General features: G+C 42.1%; 1 protein-coding gene across 1 annotated transcript in view; it reads right to left on the bottom strand.

Moving 5' to 3' along the window:
• Positions 1–717: 717 nt before the first annotated feature.
• Positions 718–19,775, bottom strand: part of PREX2 (phosphatidylinositol-3,4,5-trisphosphate dependent Rac exchange factor 2) — a 1,250,200-nt gene continuing 1,231,142 nt past the window's right edge. Inside the window, exon 41 of the mRNA XM_085605489.1 lies at positions 718–2,962. Within this exon, the coding sequence (XP_085461615.1) occupies positions 2,917–2,962 (46 nt within the window). The 3' untranslated portion in view covers positions 718–2,916. The remainder of the gene's footprint in view (positions 2,963–19,775) is intronic.

The following is a 19,775-nucleotide window of genomic DNA, read 5'->3' on the forward strand; positions in this document are numbered from 1 at the left end:
GTTTGAAATTTGGATTTATAGAGTGCACTTTCAGTGTATCTAAGTTCAATGTATATATGTAACAACGTTTTTGAATCAGATGCCTAGAAATTCAGTTTTTGTTTGCAAAGATTGATCTGTTACCCGGTTCTAAGCACGGCCAATACATCGTATGTTTTGAAATTAATAGAAATTCTGAACTCGAAAATTGAAACATTAACAAAGGTCTGCAAAATTTCAGCATAGAGCAGTGTGACCATTGTGAGATCAGTGTATGTGTTTAGGCTTCTTATCATATGGATTCTTCATCAGTCTTCCAAGAGTACAGCCATTCTTCCTAAAGGACCTAGAAGCATTTGCTCCAAGATGGCATTTGTATCACTCCCTTAGGATAAAAACTGCGGGGCTTATTTACAAGCCCCGTGCGCCACCAGTGCGTCCCTTTTTCCCATATAAAAAGTGACGAACCGGCGGCACAAGGGGCTTGGAAATAAACCCCTACATGTTTTATTTCAGATGTACAATAGAAAATAGACATGGTTTAAAAAATAAAAATTGGTTTGACAGTGTGGCATTTGTGTAACAGCATAATCTACTTCAGTAATTTACATTCAGCTGCAGATTGTCAATGCCTTTTTTGTGTGTTCACTTCGTATGTTCAGAAGCATTATTAATGCAATTATAACTAACAAGCATAAATTAGTGGCGGAACCAGATAACAAATTCCAACTTCAGCTGTTCTTACAGTATATAGATTTTTTCCTTTATTTAACAGATTACATATATTTTCTTTATAAAGAATATATATTCTACAGCTCAGAATAAAACATTTGAAGTCATTTTAGGAATATACGTAGGACATCATAGACGGGAATCAAGAAAGCTGAGTGGATGGATGAAAAACTAAACGTCAAGTGATAACTACATAACGTTGGACAATCAGGCAACGAAGTAGTGAGACAGAAAGACTGATGGAAGATATAATCTGGACTAGTATTTGTAAGTAATGTTACTGACTGGTCCCAGCCTTCCAAACTCACAAGCTACTTCCTCATCCTGTTCCCCCAAAAACCTTTTAAGTAAAGTCATGACGATATTCACTGAAGTCCCAAGCTGTACTGAGCAAACCACATTTGATATTAACCAGAATGTCAGCAACAATTCTCTAACGTAATATAAAATTTCCTTTTTAACATACTTTTTAAATTGTGTCGACGGAAAGAAACAACTAATTCTGTGGCTTTCCTGATGTATGTGGTGCCAGTAGACTGTACTTGCTGTGGGCTGGATGTCAGCTTACCGGTTACCTAAGTAAATGTGCCATCCTGACATGGAGGATTGTGGGAGAAAGGCTAACTACAGGAACATGATGTGCAAAGTTAACTCTGCCTACATTGGGCATTTCCTGACCGACAGAACAGAAAATCTCCACAAAAAACTCTCCAACATAATATGGGAAACCGATCATCTCCAAAAGAATCTATAAGCACATCACAATATGACTAGGCTGTTCATCAATGGCCCTGAAAGAGCTACCATTGAAGCCGGTCGGTCTCTGTTGCGCTCCCAGTGCACAGGTGTTTGGCAATACCAGTTAGAATACCACACAAATTAAATACCTTCTTGCAAGGACTGCTCTCATGGGGGAATTGTTGGTTCAGAGACAGCTCTGTAGCATGGCATGGGCTGCTGCCAGGTCCAATGGGGGCTTTGTTGGGTGACATGGATAGCTCTACAGCATGGCATGGTCTGCTGCCCCTGAATACTTTCTTGCAAGCAGTGGTCCAATGGGGGCATTGTTGGGTCACATGGACAGCTCTATAGCATGGCATGGGCTACTGCCCCTGAATACCCTCTTGCAAGGACTGGTCCAATGGGGCTTTGTTAGGTCACACTAGTATCTCTGTAGCGTGGCATAGGCTACTGCCCCTGAATACCCTCTTGCAAGGACTGGTCCAATGGGGCATTGTTAGGTCACATGGACAGCTCTATAGCATGGCATGGGTTGCTGTCCCTGAATACCAATGGTCCAATGGGGCATTGTTAGGTCACCCTGATACCTCTGTAGCGTGGCATGGGTTGCTGCCACTAAATACTGACTGTACTGAAGAACTACATTTTCATCCATGTGTTTCCAGCACTTTTCACTAGCACCAACTTCACAATTAATGGTAGCTACAAAACATGAGATATTTATAAATAAATCGATGGCACTAAAAAAGACAACTTTGGGGCAAGCCCAAATGTTATGACGATTTGTTACTTGTGCAGTACTGTACATTTAGTAAGAACAACTTGTAAGCATCTTCGGCTCACACTGTGAGCCTCATCTACTGCTCCCCCTATAAAAAAGTTATTGTTTGCTTAGGAAGCTGTTATGGTTAATAAAGAAAAATAAGCATATTGCTCAGCAGAAGATGCCTTATATGTTTGAAAATGCTGCATTTCATGCAGAATCCACCTTTCTTCCTTCTTCAGTATTACTGAAAGTATCTACATTCCCTTTGCTCTCCCTACATTCAGGCACGCAGAATTGAGTGCAAGACTCAGCACACCCTATATCAAGCCGCCTAAATTCCAGTGAATGTATTTCAGTCTCTGTTCAGCACTGCTTCCTTAATCCTCATTGCTAGCATCTCACTGAATAACGCGAGTGGGTCCATGGAGCAATGCTCTCCCAGATTTTTGCTCACACTTGGACTGACGAATCCAAGACCCATGGGTCCCGGCCAAGGTGCAAGCTGAAAATACAAAGTCTGGAGTCCAGGGATCCTCTTCCCCATCTTAAGACTAGTGTCCACATCATGTTAGGACATGTTACTTCTTTAGTCTAAATAGTCAGCATCCTACACAAACAGTGCAGAATGCCAGGAGTGTTATGTGCTTGGGGTTTGTCTTCTGATGGCCTCCTATTGGCTGATTTCAGTGCAGTTGTCGTCAGACGTCTCCGTCAGGTGGGGGTGGCTGGCACAGCTTATACAACCTGCAGGGAAACAGAAACGTGGCACAAATTACTTCAACTTCCTCATCTCACTTGATTTTTTATAAAAATCATGACCCTATGATGCAGGTCTGCTGTGTCGCTGAGGAATGTGACATTGCCTTGACAAAGCAATTGTGGGTCACCGCTTGGAAGCCCGATGGATTTTTAATAGATTGCCCTTGAACTCGTAGCACAAAAAACTTAATTCATTGTCCACAGCAAATGGGTTTGAGCTGAATATAAATCGGTGCTAGCAAACCTATGTCTGAACAACTGGAAATTCCAGCTGACCAGTAACAAACATTTATTTTTTGGATACAGAAGAAGCAGATGGGATTTTCAACAAGCGAGATACTACTGACTGAATGAAAATCGCAACTGAAGCAGGTGGACATGATTAGACACCAATTATCAGATCCAAGATGAAGCTGAATTTCAAAGGTATTCGGGGTTCTGCTCATTTTCAAATAAAAAAGCATGCATTTGCAATTTGTGGTGAACAAACAAAACTATACCAACTCACCTGTAAACATACTACTAGCACAGTCTTTGTGTAGCACAAGAGATTTTAGGACACCAAAAAAATAGTCACATAGGGCGTACACATCTTACTTTAATCAACATAGGTCAGTGTCCATGTGGGGGCAGGATTACAAGGGTAAATTACAAGGTGCAGGGGAGATCACAAGTGCAGGAAAACAGAGCTGAGCATGGAAGAAATCTCCACACGTGCAGTGGCTACGAGTGCAAATAAGTAGAGAAAAGTCAAGAGCAAAGTACAGGGAATCCTCACCATTCACTAAAGTGCCAATTTACAAAAGTACTCTTGGGCACAGAAAGTAGTACTCCTGTAGCACCACTTCACATATTAATAATGCCTTTGTGAACTGGTCTGTAAAATCGAAAAGAGGAAAAATGTGGATATATAGTCAGAGAGTATTCATACACAAATAGTAGAAAGGTCTGTGTCCTCTCTTTGCACTTTTGCTGGTCCGAAGGACATTTCGAAGCCAACGTACAAAGGCATGTAAGAGTACATGAAAAGGTAATCAAGTAGTACTGCTTCCCATACTCATAAATGCTGTTGTGAATCAGTCACTATATGTCCAGATGTGAATTAGGGAAGCTGACACTCTATGTGATGTCAGGTTATAAGTACAGAAGACCTCTTATTTTTGATTGATATATTTTTCAGCCAATTAACTTTGAAGCATCTGTTAAGCAGCCAGTAGTTTGAGCAAAACTTAATTTGAGCGTATCCGGTACACCTGTTCGCAGTAAAGAAGTTTCAAGTCCGTTGACGGATCGAACTTCATATTTCATCGACACACAATTAAAAGCAGACATGCAAAATCTGATTGCGCAAGAATCAGAACACAAATAAAAATCAATAAAATTACAGAAGAATGTACTACTCTCACTCGTCAAAATACACATGGTTAATTCATTTCAAACCAGGTGCATGAACAAACACTTAGGTGGGGATAGTCGTTAATGATCGGGTGGCCACTTTATGTCTCATGGACCAAGCGGCCTAAAGAGATTTAGACACCACGTCACCGTCACACAAGTAGAATCATTTTTACAAATTCTGAGAGTTTATGTATGATTTGTCATTCCCAGATAACAGCACAACGTCACAATCCAGCTGGCTCTTGGTCTAGAATAATTTGGGCCAAAAATAGCAGATATTCCTCAGTGTCATTAGAAAGCAGGCATGACTGGCACAAAGGGGACTTGCTTGGGATGAGACCCATGTTGATGCAAACATGGCAAATGTCAAAATTCCATACCTAAACTGCAAAAAAGGGAAGCATGGGCATACCAGGTAGGTAAGGTTTAAAAATTCCCCTGCGTTGGGCACGCTCTTGTGCAGTAAGAAAAACCTAGTGAAGCTGCTTATGGAGCTAGATGATTCATTCTGAGCAGCAGTCCTCACCCAATATCTGAATTTAACAGCAATAACCGCAGTAGACATGATGGAGGAAGACTCCCTACAGATTACCTAAACCCAGATCACAGAATAGCTTTTTGACGTAGGCCAGCCATTGGAGCTGTGTAAATTAAGGATATCAACAAGAACATCTCTAAAGAATCACAATTCCTAAATGGCTCATGTGCAAACCCAATAGAGTAGCAGCCTTAGAGAGGCCAGCTCTGAAGCAGGCTTATGATCAAGGCCCACTGTAAGGGGACCCAAGGAGGTGCCTCTTCCCATGCCTGTAAGAGCTCTTATGAAATTATTCTCACTGATCCCCATAGCTCTGCGCCATACAATGCTGCACCCCTTGGATGGGCTTTATAAATCTCCATTGCTGGAAGAATTAGGTACCAAGGTGCCTTTTTACCAAATCTAAGGATGGCCGCAGCTCTATGGGTTATGAAGAGTAAACTATTAGATATCTGTGGGGCCCATGATCCAGAGTCAGCCGATCGAATCCCCAAATATTCAAATTCATTGACTCTTTCCCATACTTCCTTTCCCAGGCTAATGGTTCCCTCGCCCTCTTCCCCTTGCAATAAGTAATCTGTTTGGATTTGGATGCATTGATTTCAAGACCATATAGCATGCAAAACAGACTGAATATGTCAGCAAGAGCTTGCAAACCAGCCCTGGTTTTTGCAAGCAGAATAGAACTATCAGCAAAGAAGAGGGGCAGCATTGTTTGGCCTGCAAGCATGGGGGGAATTATTGATACAGTTAGTCATATATTTAACACAGTTATAAATATATAAAAGAAAAGGGTTGGGAGCCTGAACCTTGGCAAACACCCTTGTCTATGGCAATTTCCTGGGTTAGTTTGTCGCTCACACCACAGGAAACCCTATTGAAATTTCCCTCATAAATGCGCACAATGATGTTGAACAAATTGCAGGGAATTGTCAACCCAAGGAGTGCATCCCAAAGTTTCTTCCTGGGGACTAAATCAAAAGCAGCTCGGAGGTCAATAAACGCAATGAAAAGTGCTCCTCCACCAACATCCACAGTCTTCCACTTGACCATCAAAAAACAGAATACTTGGTCAATGGAACTGGTTTTGGACCTAAATCCTGCCTGTATGTGGGAGAGCGTATGATTTTCATCAGCCCATTCTAATAGTCTCTCCAGGACCTGCTTGCAAAAGACCGTCTGCAGATTGTCAAGGAGATTAATTGGGTGGTAGTTGGATGGGATATTCTGACTTCTTTTTTTAGAACCAGGGACGATCTCTGTCCCTTTCCACATGGCAGGTATCGCTGCACTGGCTGAAATCGGGTTAGAAACAGTGTTGATGTAAGGGGCCCAGATACTTTGATCTGATTTAAAGAGATCCACTGGGATCTTGTCCAGTCCTAGCGCCTTTCCAGGCGTCTTGGAGGAGATCGCTGCTGCTGTCTCTGCTATGTAGAAAATTACTGGTGGAAAGGGTACTCGGGGACTTGCATGGAACCTCCCTTGCTATTAGGGAGAATGGGTTCAGGATCACGTGGATAGTAATAAAGGTTCCCAAAATGGGCAACCCATTCACATGGCAGAATAGATGTCTCCGCTGGCTTAGGTAAATTCCCTCTACATTGGCTCACTACTCGCCAAAACTAGTCATCGTTAGTGGAGGCTTCTAAACGATCATCCCACTTGTTACTCTCCCAATTTGCCTTGGCTGGCCTTATTACGGACCGATATGGAATTCTGCACTTCTGTCTTACTCCTTTTTTGATTGCTTTAAGAAGTTATTCTTAGCCTCCCTACACTGTTGAGTGAAGGACTCAAACTGACTGGCCTTCTCAGGAACTTTCCCAAAATTCTTGACAATTTCTTTTTTTTAAGCCCAGCAAATAACTTAACATACTCAGTAACAATCATATATTTATTTGCCCAATTGTCAGACATTGCTGCCAAATGAGAAGCAACAAAGGCATACATGCCTGTGACCATTTTGGAGGAGCAACACAGAGCTTCCCACTTCACATTCCCACAGTTGTCCAAAAGTGAGCCATGAGGTTGGGAGAGTAATGGCGCGACACTAGCAATCATTTCCTTCACTGTTAAGACCAAAGGGTTATTGTCACTTTCCTCCCTCTCTATCACTGATGGCGTAATCACTGCAACATGAATAAGCCCGTCTTTTATAGGCAAGTGTGGGAGTAGATGGTGAGAGGCCATTACAGGCCCACATGCCATGCGTTAAGGTAAGATCGACCCAACTGGAGGGCAGCCCTTGAGAAGTGGTGCTTCGTTGGAGATCTTAATTCAGGGATACCCCACACTAAGGCCCTGATTATGACCTTTTGGCAGAGTCGTGGTGTGTCGCTGCCTGACCGCCAGATTACGACATTTTAGTAGTCTAGCAGGCGGACGGCGAGGCGGTGCCTCTTTTAAAGGCCACGGTGCTTTTGATAAAGGCACCGCAATGGGACTGCACTACAAGGATCCTACACGGCAAGCGTCCACATGTATTTGAGGCACAGGGTTTACATGGAGGAGAAACCGCCATGTAAACCCTAGAGAAGAGGAAACCTTCAATACGCTTGGCGGGACCATAGAGGTCCCACCAAGTATATTGCGGCCTCTGACCACTGCTCCAAAGCCAGGGAACGGCGGTTCTCTGGCAGAGCCGGTGGTCCCAGGGCAGTCCAACCAGTTAACTACTAATGGGTCGGTCAGACCGCCGGTGCTGCAGTGGCTGGATCCGCCACTGGAGCTTCACCATGAGTCCTTGGACCGCCAGACTAGTAATCAGGCACTAAGGGGCAGATTTACAAGCTCCTTGCGCCTCTTTTACGCCAGCATTGAGTCACTTTTGTGACGCAGTGGCGGCACAAAACCAGCGCCATGCTGCGGGGTATTTACAACGTGACGCATCTGGGAGATGCGACATGTTGTAAAGCCCTGCGCCAGAAGTAGGCGTTCCTGTGCGGGGGGGGGGCGTTCCATCGCAGGAACGCCTCCTAAAAGTGGCTGAGTGAAATCTACAAGATTTCACTCAGTCACTTTTGAGCCCATGCTGCGTCAAAACCCTGCGCCTGCTTGAAGCAGGCGTAAGGATTGACGAAGCATTGTAACAATAGGGCACCCCAGAGCCTTGCTGGAGCTGCATCGCGCTTGCAATGCAACTCCAGCAATGCGCTGCCTTTACGGCACAGATGCATCACCTATCTGTCCATTTTTGCCCCAAGGTGCGCCGCATTGTAAATGCGGCGCATCCATGGTGGCGGAGCCGTAACGCACAATAACTGGCGCATCCCTGCTGATATGCAGGGATGCGCCAGTTATTGTAAATCTGCCCTGAATGCTAAATTAGGTTTAGGTCACCTGCCACAATGATGTTGTGGGACTTGGAGTACAGGGCTAGAATCTCGTCCAATAGATATAAGGTTGGTGAATTCTTTCATTTACCAAAGCTCTGATATTTTTCAAAAGGAGAGGGTTCCCTTAATTGAAAGTATTAATTAGCCCTTGAACATCAAGTGACATGGAAGGGAGCTTTGCTACTGAGCACGACAGTGTGGTATTCAGCTAAACAAGCTGCCCACCTGAAGGGCGTCCTGCAGTGCACCTAATAGCAGGAGCACAACAGCTCTTAAAGTCACTTCTAAAATGTTATTGATCGCCCATGTTTCCTGAAAGATAAAAATCCTTTATTATCTGCAAATTGAACCCACACTAAAGCTTCTAGTTTTCAGTTTATCCCCATGATGTTCCAGCTGATAACAGCTGTAGCAGTGGCTGCTCGCAGAGGGAGTGCTGCGGGGCAGTGGAGCGGGGAGGGGGGAGGGGCAGGGTTGGCGATGCAGCGCGCGCAAGGTAAATTGTTTTATTTATTGATTTACTTACTTTACTCCGTTCCACTACCCCCCACCCTGCCCCTCGCCCGCCCCGCATCCCCACAGCACTCCCTCTGCAATCAGCCACGAACTGTAGTATTTGATGTTGGGATAGGAGAAGACGAGTTGAGAAGTGTGTCTGTTGGCCACTACATTGGGTGGATGAGTAGCAGCAACTGCTAATTGCAGAACATCAGCATAAGTCCCAGTGAGGGACTCTGGGATCCACCCAAGGGATGGCAGAAGCTGAACTCTGATGGAATACGCATTAGATTTGCCAATAGCCAACATGGGAGACCTAAGCAAAGTGCAACAGACTGGAGCAAGAGAAGGCAAGGACACCCTGGTGCTTCGATCCGACTCCAGTCAATCCACTTCAGTTTGAGTAGAAGGCACCAGATGGCAATTAGCAATTACACTGATTCGATTGATGGACAGGAGCCACAAATACCAGATGCAAATGCTAGTAAATGAAGCCCAGCAGGGGAAGGGTGATAGCAGTTTGGGATCCACGACAAGGTGGAGAATTGAACAGCAGTTTCTGCATGGTAGCTAGGTGCCTAAAGTTAGCAATCACCTAATTGTCGTTTGAACTCTTTTGCAAAGGCCTACCCATCCCACAATGGAGACCATCAAGATATCAAATGCTTCTGAATGGGGAAAATTGACATCTGTCCACTGTTATAATCCTCGTTAGCCAAAACATTAATAGAAGAATGATCATATGAACCAGAGACAACAGGAGGAGAGGGGTTGAGGATCTGGGGCAGCATGGCAAAGTTCAAATTGCATAGCTTCACCTAAATAACCTCCAACTCAATCACCCCCAGCCATTCTTAAATTGGCTTTAATTTAGCCTCCAGGGTTCCAGTTGTTTTGCTGCACAGAACCTCCGCATCCTCAGCAGAGATTACCTCATCTCATCCAGCACAGCCCCCCCTTGAGTTAACAGATTTTGAGCTGATAGCTTTAGATTTGGCACTTGTTTGGACCCCCTATCTTTTTACTTCCTGACCATAAGCTGTATGACTGGATACAATACATAATGGCTCCTAATACAGAGGGGAGAAGAGAAAAGCTTAAACTCCTTAATAATTGTAGGGCCCCTAGGTACAGCAACCTCAAGTGTTTGACAAGTAGGATGCATTAGTGAAGCAGGCAGTAAGGGACAAACAACGTTCGGCAAGCACAGTTTCCTTATTAATAACGCCTATAGCACATTGAAGAAACCTATCAAATAAAGAACCCATCTGGGATTTAGGCAAGCTGACTGCTGTCTTGCACTTCCCCATTCTGGCAGAGATTGTCAAAGTCCATGAATAGGTACTACACAAAGTGGTAAAGAAGAATGTAACAGAATAATCAAACCGTACCTTAAGGGACCACACATAATCAGTAGATGTGGTGAATCCAAAACAGGGGTTGCCCTGCCTTGCCTCTTCGGGGCGATACCGGCCAAAGACTGGTCCACTCATGGCCCGAGCATATGCCCGGGCACATCCCATACTGCGGGGAGAGTCCAGCACTTCAGTAGTGTGAGGATGTTGGAGTCCCTCCTCCTCCTCAGAGGAATTGGGGGTTGTGAAGTCCCCACATGGCCCACGAAGCAACATAGGCATTCTATGCTGCAGGGAGAGTCCAGTGCTTTAGTAGCTCAAGGTCATTGGATCCCTCCTCCTCTTCCTCAAATGGCTCAGGTGAATTGTAGGCAGTGAATTCCCCATACCACCCCTGAAGAAACACAGGCATACCACACTGTGGGGAGAGCCCAATGCTTTAGTAGTGTGAGGTTGTTGGAGCTCCCCCATCTTCACAAGCCTCAGCTGAATTTGGTTCAGTGAAGTCCTCACATGGCCCCTGAAGCAACACAGGCATCTTGTGCCATGAGGAGAGTCCAGTGTTTTAGAAACGCAAGGTTGTTGAAGCCTCTCCTCCTCCTCAGGGAGTTCAGCTGAATTGTGGGCAGTGAAGTCCCCAAACAGCCCTACAAGCAACAGCACTTTAGTAATCTGAGGTCATTGGATCCCCTCTTCCTCCTTCTTCTCCTCAGAGGGTCAGCTGAATTTTTGGCCTATGTCTCATGGCATTGATTTGCTAATCTCAGTATCAGAAAAGATTAAATATGGGTCGAACATGTTGCTATAATATTAAGGTTGAATGTTTGCATGAGTGAAAGGAGATTTGAGGTTGTGGATTATGTACAAGAGCTGAGTAAATCAACCTCCCAGGGAAATTTAACACATATATTATTAAACAAGAAGGAGCTACTAAAGAAAATTTGAATACATTTCTAGAAATTGATGTGGGATGCGGGTCAGTGCAAGCTGGACAAGCGCAGCTCCACCCAAATATAGATTGCACCAATCGCTCTGCAGTGATCACATTTCAACAGAATTTCTGATTTCCCAGTCCCTTGTCAAAAAAGCATTTGTAATGCAATAGGTCATGCATTTCCGAAACTCTCATAAATGCAAGACCTATTGCATTGCAAATTCTTGTTTGTGAAAGCGCCCATGCCATGCTTTCACTTTAATGTCGGCCGCGCCCCTTTCCTTAGACATACTGCGTGTGAAGAAAGTGGCGCGGCCGCCATTAAAGTGAAAGCAGGGTATAGGGCGCTTTTACAAAAAACACATTTGTATGTCAAGTTGATCGACCTCCAGGAGGCAGACGGAGCAGCTGTTCGTCTTCTTGCACAACCAACTAATACTGCAGAATGATAATCCATTCCTGCTACACCAACCTTCCGGTGGTTACTCAGCGCTTAGCTGAACAGGGGCTTGACTCCCCTCCTTCGAATTAAGCATCCAGATAATTGGAGCCTTTTTACTCACGTCATCCGGCCTCCAGCGCTACTGGACCACACCTATGAAGCCTAATTGTGACTATCAAAGACTTATCCCTCGTAGGTATTGACCATTCCCTATGCCACACACAACCAGAAATTGTTTCACCACATTAGGGTTTTCTGAATATTACGTGCTCACAACTCTGTCCTGATGAAGATCTCAATTTATTGAGATCGAAACGCCGTCGACCCCCTTACAACTAAACTCCTTTTAGTTAGAAAAACAAATCTGTATCAGGGAGTTTTCTCATGTTGTCAATGCGATGTATGTTTAAAAAAATATTTTCTTTACTTACCACATCATGCTCCTTTTCACTATTTTGTAAACACTGGATCTATAACCCACCTGTTATGATGATAATGTGAATATTAATAAATAAATGAACCGTCCTACAATGTTCACATGTGTCCCTCCCTGCATTTATCTAGAAAAGTGCTTAATGCCAGAGGCTAATTAATTTAAACATTCCTTCGTTTTCTTGAGATTATATATCTCCCCTAGGACCGATTGGCTTTGTGTGAACCATTGTCTTTTCGCCAAGCCATTAAAGTGAAAGCACAGTATGGGGCGCATTTACAAAAAAATGTGTTTGTCTAGCTGATAAACAAGTTTTTTTTTTGTAAAAGCACCCTATGCCGCGGTTTCACTTTAATGGTGGCCGCGCCACTTTCCTGAGACGCGGCTCGTCTAAGGAAAGGGGCGCGGCCGCCATTAAAGTGAAAGGGTGGCATGGGGCCGTTTAAAAAAAAAAGAGTTAAGAAATAGAAAAAAACATGCAGCAGCTGTATGAGCGTGGTGTGCCGTGCTAATAAAATAAATAAATAATTAAAGTGTTGTTGGAAAGCGTGTCCTGTAGGCAGGAGAAAACCATTCAAGCAAAGCTGTTTCACACCACATGTAACAGGGGGTGTCCTCATGAGAGGTTACAAAATGAGACAAGGCGGTACTAAGGAGAGGCTACTAAGCCCCTTGACCAATGAAAAGCCACAGTTTTCAAAGGACAATGACAATGACACAAGCCGATGAAAAATATAGGAGGAGAGTGGGCGGAGCTTCCAGTCCATACCCAAATACAGCATGCCTCACAGAGCAGCGCAAGCACTGCCCAGGATCGACCTAAAAATGTAATACATTTTTTATGACATGCTTTTTTTTCATATGAAAGCATGTCACTATATCACTATGCATCATGTAACTTTTACTTTTCAAGGTGATATGCATGTATTCATTGGTTTATCTGCCACTATGGCAAGTAGTTGAACGTTTGTTGTAGCTGCTGTGTGGAGAAGGTATGATTACCTACTTCCAGCCTAGGAATCGATCTATTTATGGAAGGGATCAGTGCAAACAACAACCAGCTGAAGGTGAAAGCACAAATATCTGGCATTTGCCTTTGTAGGGATGCTCATGATGCATGTTACATTTTAGTAATGTGAATACCATGGGAACAGACCTCATATGGCAGTGAATCACTGATGCCTGAGTCACAGCCTCACTTAGGTTCAGATATCTATATAGGATTCAAGAATAGAGTGACGTGATAAGGAGGTCATAATTTTCTCTATATTTTCCAAGAATACAAGACTCTTTCCTAAGTCACTAGACACCGAATTACATAGTTCAAACTTAGAAAATACAGCGCATGCCATTAGGGACATTTGGAATAAGAGCTGACATTAGAGTTATTATTGGCATCAAAAAGATAATACAGCTATCTGACATAAATTGTTCTGATTAATAAGATGCCAGTTCATCAGAGCATAACAGTTGCCTGTCGCACTTCAACTTCAGACTTTAATTTCACTGCATGTGTTACTAAATCTGACCAATCTTAGGATCCAAGTGCATGGTGTCCAAAGGCATCATTTAATTTCAAGTGTAACACATGTATAGCCTATTAGTTGGGCATTTACTAAATCCAAATCTTGGTCGATCTTTGTTGAGATCAGCTCTTTCTACACAACCTTTTACAAGTTTCATTGGCTACTGATGTTTTAACAAATGTAAGTATCCAGAGTGGCAGATGTGACACTTTGGGGCTATTCCACACATGTAAATTTACTCTTAGACTTTGTGGTAACTTTACTACTTTAGGCGATTGACTATTTTTGAGAGTAACGTTACTACAAAGTGTAGATTAACATATCTCCACCTCCTGAGACAGTGTGTGGAGACAAATTTACAAGTGAAAAGGCACTTCTGGTAACTTTTCCCACATAAGCGCCACCGGAGCCGAGATTCGTAAACTATACGAAAACGTTAAAAAGGTGATTAAAAAATAAGAAAAGTATTTTTCTGTTCAATATCAATTTTAATTTATTTTTATATATTTTAAATGTAGAACAACATTTTTTATTCAAAACCTTCATTTAAATATATTAAATTACATGAACAATATGTTTAAAAGATGTATTAAGAAAAGAAATTCCAACCTAAAGTAAATGTGTGTATGTTTATATTATATATAGAACAATATTAAACGTTATGTAAAGAATTAATTTAGATTTATTTAGCTATTTAAAAAATAAAATTGCATTTATTTTGAAATTTAATAAAGATTATTAAAATATGTTATAATCAAATAATAATTATGTTTCATTTCTATATATGTGTTTATGTTAAATCAACTGTATATATTTTTTTATAAAGTTAAATTGAATTAATATTAGAACATTACTTCCTATGAGGTTTTATTTTAAGTCCCTACCACCATTTGTTCTATAGGAGGGTGTTGCAATACCAGGAGTTGACCATTTGTGGTGCTGAACTTACTTTAGGTCTAAAATTGAGTCAATTTACTGCTGGTTGTGGTTCTTTTTGTCTAGTAACGTCAAAAGAGCAGTTTATGAATTGGAATGTGCTTACTCTTTACTCTCCCCCTTATCCACTCTAAACCCCTTCCATTCAGTCATAAATATTCCCAATTTTGAAGACACTCCCATGCCCCTCCCACATTTACAATTAAAACTGTATATGTACATATGCAGAGCCATCTGTAGTTAGGCCGGAGATCTCTGCAAATAAACATCAAATAGGTGAAGGTGAAGAGCTCCGAATGGTGATTAGTGAAGTGCATTTTGTAATATGTGAGTAGTCCAAATGGACTACAAAATGCAGTTTGTGAACAGGCCTCTTTCTTCCTAAAGTATAAAATACATCAGTCTTTGAGCTATATTATCATATTAAAATATATAAAAACATATATGCACATATGACTACAGACACTGATACAGACTACAGCCACAGTGTGGGAGGGTATGAATTGCATCGAGCATCGAATTTTAAAGGGATAGTGGCATTAAGACGAAGATCTGATAGTTAAAATATGTTGGTCTCATAATTGTTTTCTTGGGAACATTGTGGACACTGGGTCTTCTTTCACAAATAACTGCACATATGGTTCAACCATGATCAATTTCCAGCTGTGACCATCATCAAGATAATGAATTATATATTTTTGTGTTAGTTTCTACCAAATTTGTGCCTAGTTATCCGTAAGGACCTGCTCACCTGCTGAACCCTGTTTTTCTCTGCTGGTGACCCTTCTAAACCGGTCCCAGTCTCAGGCATTGGTGGTGGTTAGGATGATATGACATCTCCTGTACTCTTTTTCCTCCGCATGCCAGTCTCAGGTTCCATTTGCTTGCACAGCAGTGTCTGCCTTTGTTACTGCTCATTATCCAATATTTGTGTTAATCAACTCTGCTGCTCAATTGCAGTTATATCCAGTGCTGCTAATGATTCTTGCAGTTCTTATTTCTGTCTCAGGTCCAAACATTCACATAACGTTGTCTGCTTCTGCACACAATAGAGACTTACCTCCACCACCTGTCTGATTTATGCTCTATAAATATTTCTTGATTGGGAACAAATGGGGGAACACAGTATGGCAGGGAACAGAGACCAGTTAGAGGAGCACAGGGCACAGTGTGGGGATCGATGTTTCATAGTTAGAAGGCGGATGTTGTGTGCTACTGAGTACTGAGCTTTTGAGAGGTACACCTGGGGGTGATCACCCAGGACAGTTGCAAATTGTAAGTGCTGAGATTCTTAGATGGGTTAAATTTGTGGTGAAGCTAACTTGTTTTGGAAGAGAAACATTAATTGTACATCGTAGGCCAAACCCAAGGCTAATGGCAGAAAAGGTCTTGAAACTAACAGTGCAATTTGACTCAAAACTAGCTCCCAAAAGAGATAACAACATTGTATGTGTATATCTTGAGGTCTGGCTTTCTGAAAGGTAGATGATTGTCTAACCACAAAATATCAATGCCAAGCATTTATGGGCTGAGAGTACCCACAATGCTTGCTTTGCTACTGCAACCTATATAGATACAGCGTCAGTCAGCTCTCTATCAGGTAAAACACCAAACACAACCTTTGCAAACATATGTCTGTATCTCTTTGCCTCTGTGAGGAATGTTGATACACATTTGTTTCTAGCACTCATCACCAGACTATATCTACCTCAACATTCTGTCTATCTCAGCTTCATAATCCTGTCAGTTGGGTCACACTCCTCCATCTACCAGAATTTGCTCATATTCAGTACATACAACATTTCAATGGAAGTTATTTAAGGGTTCTCTGTGGCTGTAGCCGCAACCACTGGCCTCTCCTTTGCAACTCCTAACAATGCCTTTGTGATTCCTGGTTTGAGAGCTGACAAAAGCATGCAAGTACAGGTGGTCAACAGTGTGCTGATAATCATTGTTTTCTTCCTGCATTATTCTTTATTTTTGGTAAGATTAATGTGTTTACCAGTGCAGCACTCCATAGAAGACATCATGAAATGTAACAAATTAAAGTACGCTTTTTCTAACTTGTTGCTATGCTTAATTATTGTGCATGCATGATAAACAAGCATTGCCAAAGCCAATTGGTTTGGGCCTGGCCTGGTGGGATGAATATTTTTTATTATCGCAAGTATAGCCACAATAGCAATTTTTAATTAAAAAAGTAAAATAACAATCCCAACAATTTTATTAGAACTGTATTGGCCCTTCCTAGCAGACACTGTACTTACAACAGGAATAGAAACCATTTTTGTGTTAATGCATGTCACAGGAAAATATGATTATCATTGGTGCAAAGAAAGGGTATTATTGACTCTGAAATACTCCAACCTGATGGCGTAGTTTAAACACACAAGAAAGGCAAAAAATAAAAAGGGTAAAGAATTAAAAAAAAAAAACATTGGAAAAGCAAAGTATTGTTCCGCCGTCCCCCACACTGAAGTGAACGTCCTATTGGGTGGGTGTGGATATGTGTGCTCAAATAAAATGCGGCCACTCACAGCTCAAGACAGCCAATGAACGATGTGAGCTGACTGTTCTATGCTGTACGCGGCAGTGGGTGGACACAAAATGTGAATGACTGTTGAACAGACCAATGACTTAAGAAAGCTGATCCAAAGCCCCTCTATGTATGCATATATATATATTATTTTTTTCATTTATGGATTTTTTTCATTAGATGAAGTCAGCAAAACATCTAAAGCTAAAGCTGTCTACGCCTGATGAAATGATGTGTTGGAACAAAATAATCACCTCTATGCTTTGCAAGTGTGATCACTTCATTCAAATGATCTTAATTAAATTTGTTGACAATGATACAGAGTAAAACAGGCCAATAACATAGTTGATATCCTATGTATAGTCCATAATAACACTAGTGGGCATGACCACTAGTGTTATGTATTTTTTTTTATCTCCCTGTAATTTATCAATGCATTGTCTCTTTGAGTTATGCACTAGACTTAAGTGAAATCAATTATTATGATATTATTATGATATCACAAGACTCCAGTTCGTTTGCTACCACTTCCTGGAATTTAGGGTCAAAGGTCATATGACACATTTTGTAATGTCATTCAGGTCTACTAACTTTGGCATTTTGGTGATTCGACATCCATGTGCATTTGTCAACTTTGAATAGGTTGACTGACAGCATTCCTGTGGTGCAACACAACAGCTAGTGGGGTCTCTTGGAGCTGCTCCTAGCCCAACAAACACGTCTATAACTCTGTCTAAACAGAATAGGGGGGGCTGGGCCGTTAAAGTTGTGTTCAGAATGTGTCAAATACCAAATTTACTAAAATGTCTGGCTCTGCTATTCGGATTAAATATAGACAGGGAATTTGTATCCAACTATTCAACATTAAACCTTCTGTATCTGACCTTCTTTGTTGCACTTACATACTTGTGTTCTTCACCAATGTGTGTGAAGCGAGTGGATTGCATGTCTCCCAGACATAATGCGAAACTGTTGTGTCCATCCCCATCCTCTCATGCGACTCACATAACTCACATTGCCATGTCACTCAGCACACTGTTTATGAGATACTGCATTTAACCTCTGCCAGCCTCCATTCTCTGTACCCCTCTACAAAGACCACGCAACCACCGTGTTTGTTCTCTCACCAACACATTCATCCTTCATACATGCACTTGAGTCTCTTATTCAGTCTGAACTCTGCTCTGTTGGAAAGTGAAGGTAGCTTCTGTAAATTGCATCCCCTGTCCAGCCCTTAGACTCTGTGCAGCTGCACCCTTCATATCCATTAGCTCCATTAGCAAATTAGATTTCATGCACTGAACTCTCCTGTCTCACATCCCTCTGTAGGCTCTGGGGTAGTAGATAGTTACTGTGCATGATCAGGGGCCTGCTCTCAAAGAGATTCTCTTCTGTGACTAACAGTAAAAATAATTTGATTAAAAGTAGCTAGAATCAGTAACTTGGAATAATGCAAAGGCATTGCATGCATTATGTCTGCTTTGCATTCTGGGAGAATGCTGTCTTGCAAAGGAACTGTCTCAAAGATGTGTGTGTGCTCAACAGATTTTCAGTGAGACACTGAATTTATGTAGTGTTAGGTGAATTTAAATAAGACCAAAGGCACGATGTGGCTATTGCTGAACAAGCGGCCAACAATACAGGCGCATTTCCATGAGTTAATCCCCACGTCAGGAGGCAAAATGGTTATCTGCTTCAGTTTGGAAACCAAATTGAAATACTGATAAACAGAACAAAATGAAACATATTTCATTTTCTGTAGGGAGTCCATAGTTCATATATTGCAAATGTCAAACACCATGCATGATAAATTGCATTTCATTACATTGCAATTACTTTTATATAGTGCTTCATACTTAGAGCCAGATGGCAAGTACACTTGCTGATGGGTAGCACACTGTACCATGGGGGGGGGGAGGGCTGCTTGTTGGAAGAGTGCTGAATTGCAGTGTTGCCTATAGGGAAAGCGTTTTGTTGTGTGATTGACTAGAGCGGTGCTCTTATTCTGACTTCGGTCGCTGTATCTATCCATCAAATCAAGGGAAAAAAATGAAGGACACCACTGCGGTTTACATTCACTTATAGCTATTTTTCTTGAACGGCTGCAGTAAAAGAGTTTAGCCCACTTGGCAAGTTTATAGGTGTCATGCTTGATCCGCAGTGGAATGCCCGCCTCATATTGCTGTAATCGGCAAGCACTTTTGCTTTTTCTGAGTACGCAGAGATGCAACAGAGAGTAATCCCCAGTCATGCTTTGGTATGCACTAGACATAGGCAACAATGGTACAAGGTCTAAAGAATTCACTCAGGATTGACAGAGGAGTAACACACAAGCATATTCTGGTGAGAGGTCATGGTCAGTCATACAGGCCGACAAACAAATATAAGAAGACAACCTGAAAGGAAAGGAACCAAACAAATGTGGCATGGCACAAATCATTGAGTTTGTGACCCAATGTCCAGCTCTTATAGGTCACATTTAATCCTTCATTATTGACAGTTAACATTTCTAGGCAGATTATCTGATTGCTAGGGTAGGTGTTCCGTGGTTCCCACCCCAAGGGTCAGCCTACAAGAACGAACTGCTCACAGGAAGTCAAGAGGAAATGCTCTATAGGGTTCACTGAAGATCATTCAATGGAGGAGTAACTCAGAGGCATGCTGTGGATTCAGCCAAAGATGGCCAAGCTCTAATGAGTCCACACAGGTGAGACATAGGAGTGATAAGTAAGGGGCCATACACTATATACAGTTGCTATATCTTTCACACAGAAGTGAGATAAGGAGGCCACACTGGTTGCGGTAAGTAATCATTAAAGTCCATCCAAGAATGACAGAGAAGCCACCCATTTCTGGCCACAGTA

This window comes from Triturus cristatus, chromosome 5_1 (assembly GCF_964204655.1).
Source record: "Triturus cristatus chromosome 5_1, aTriCri1.1, whole genome shotgun sequence".
Lineage (NCBI taxonomy): Eukaryota > Metazoa > Chordata > Amphibia > Caudata > Salamandridae > Triturus > Triturus cristatus.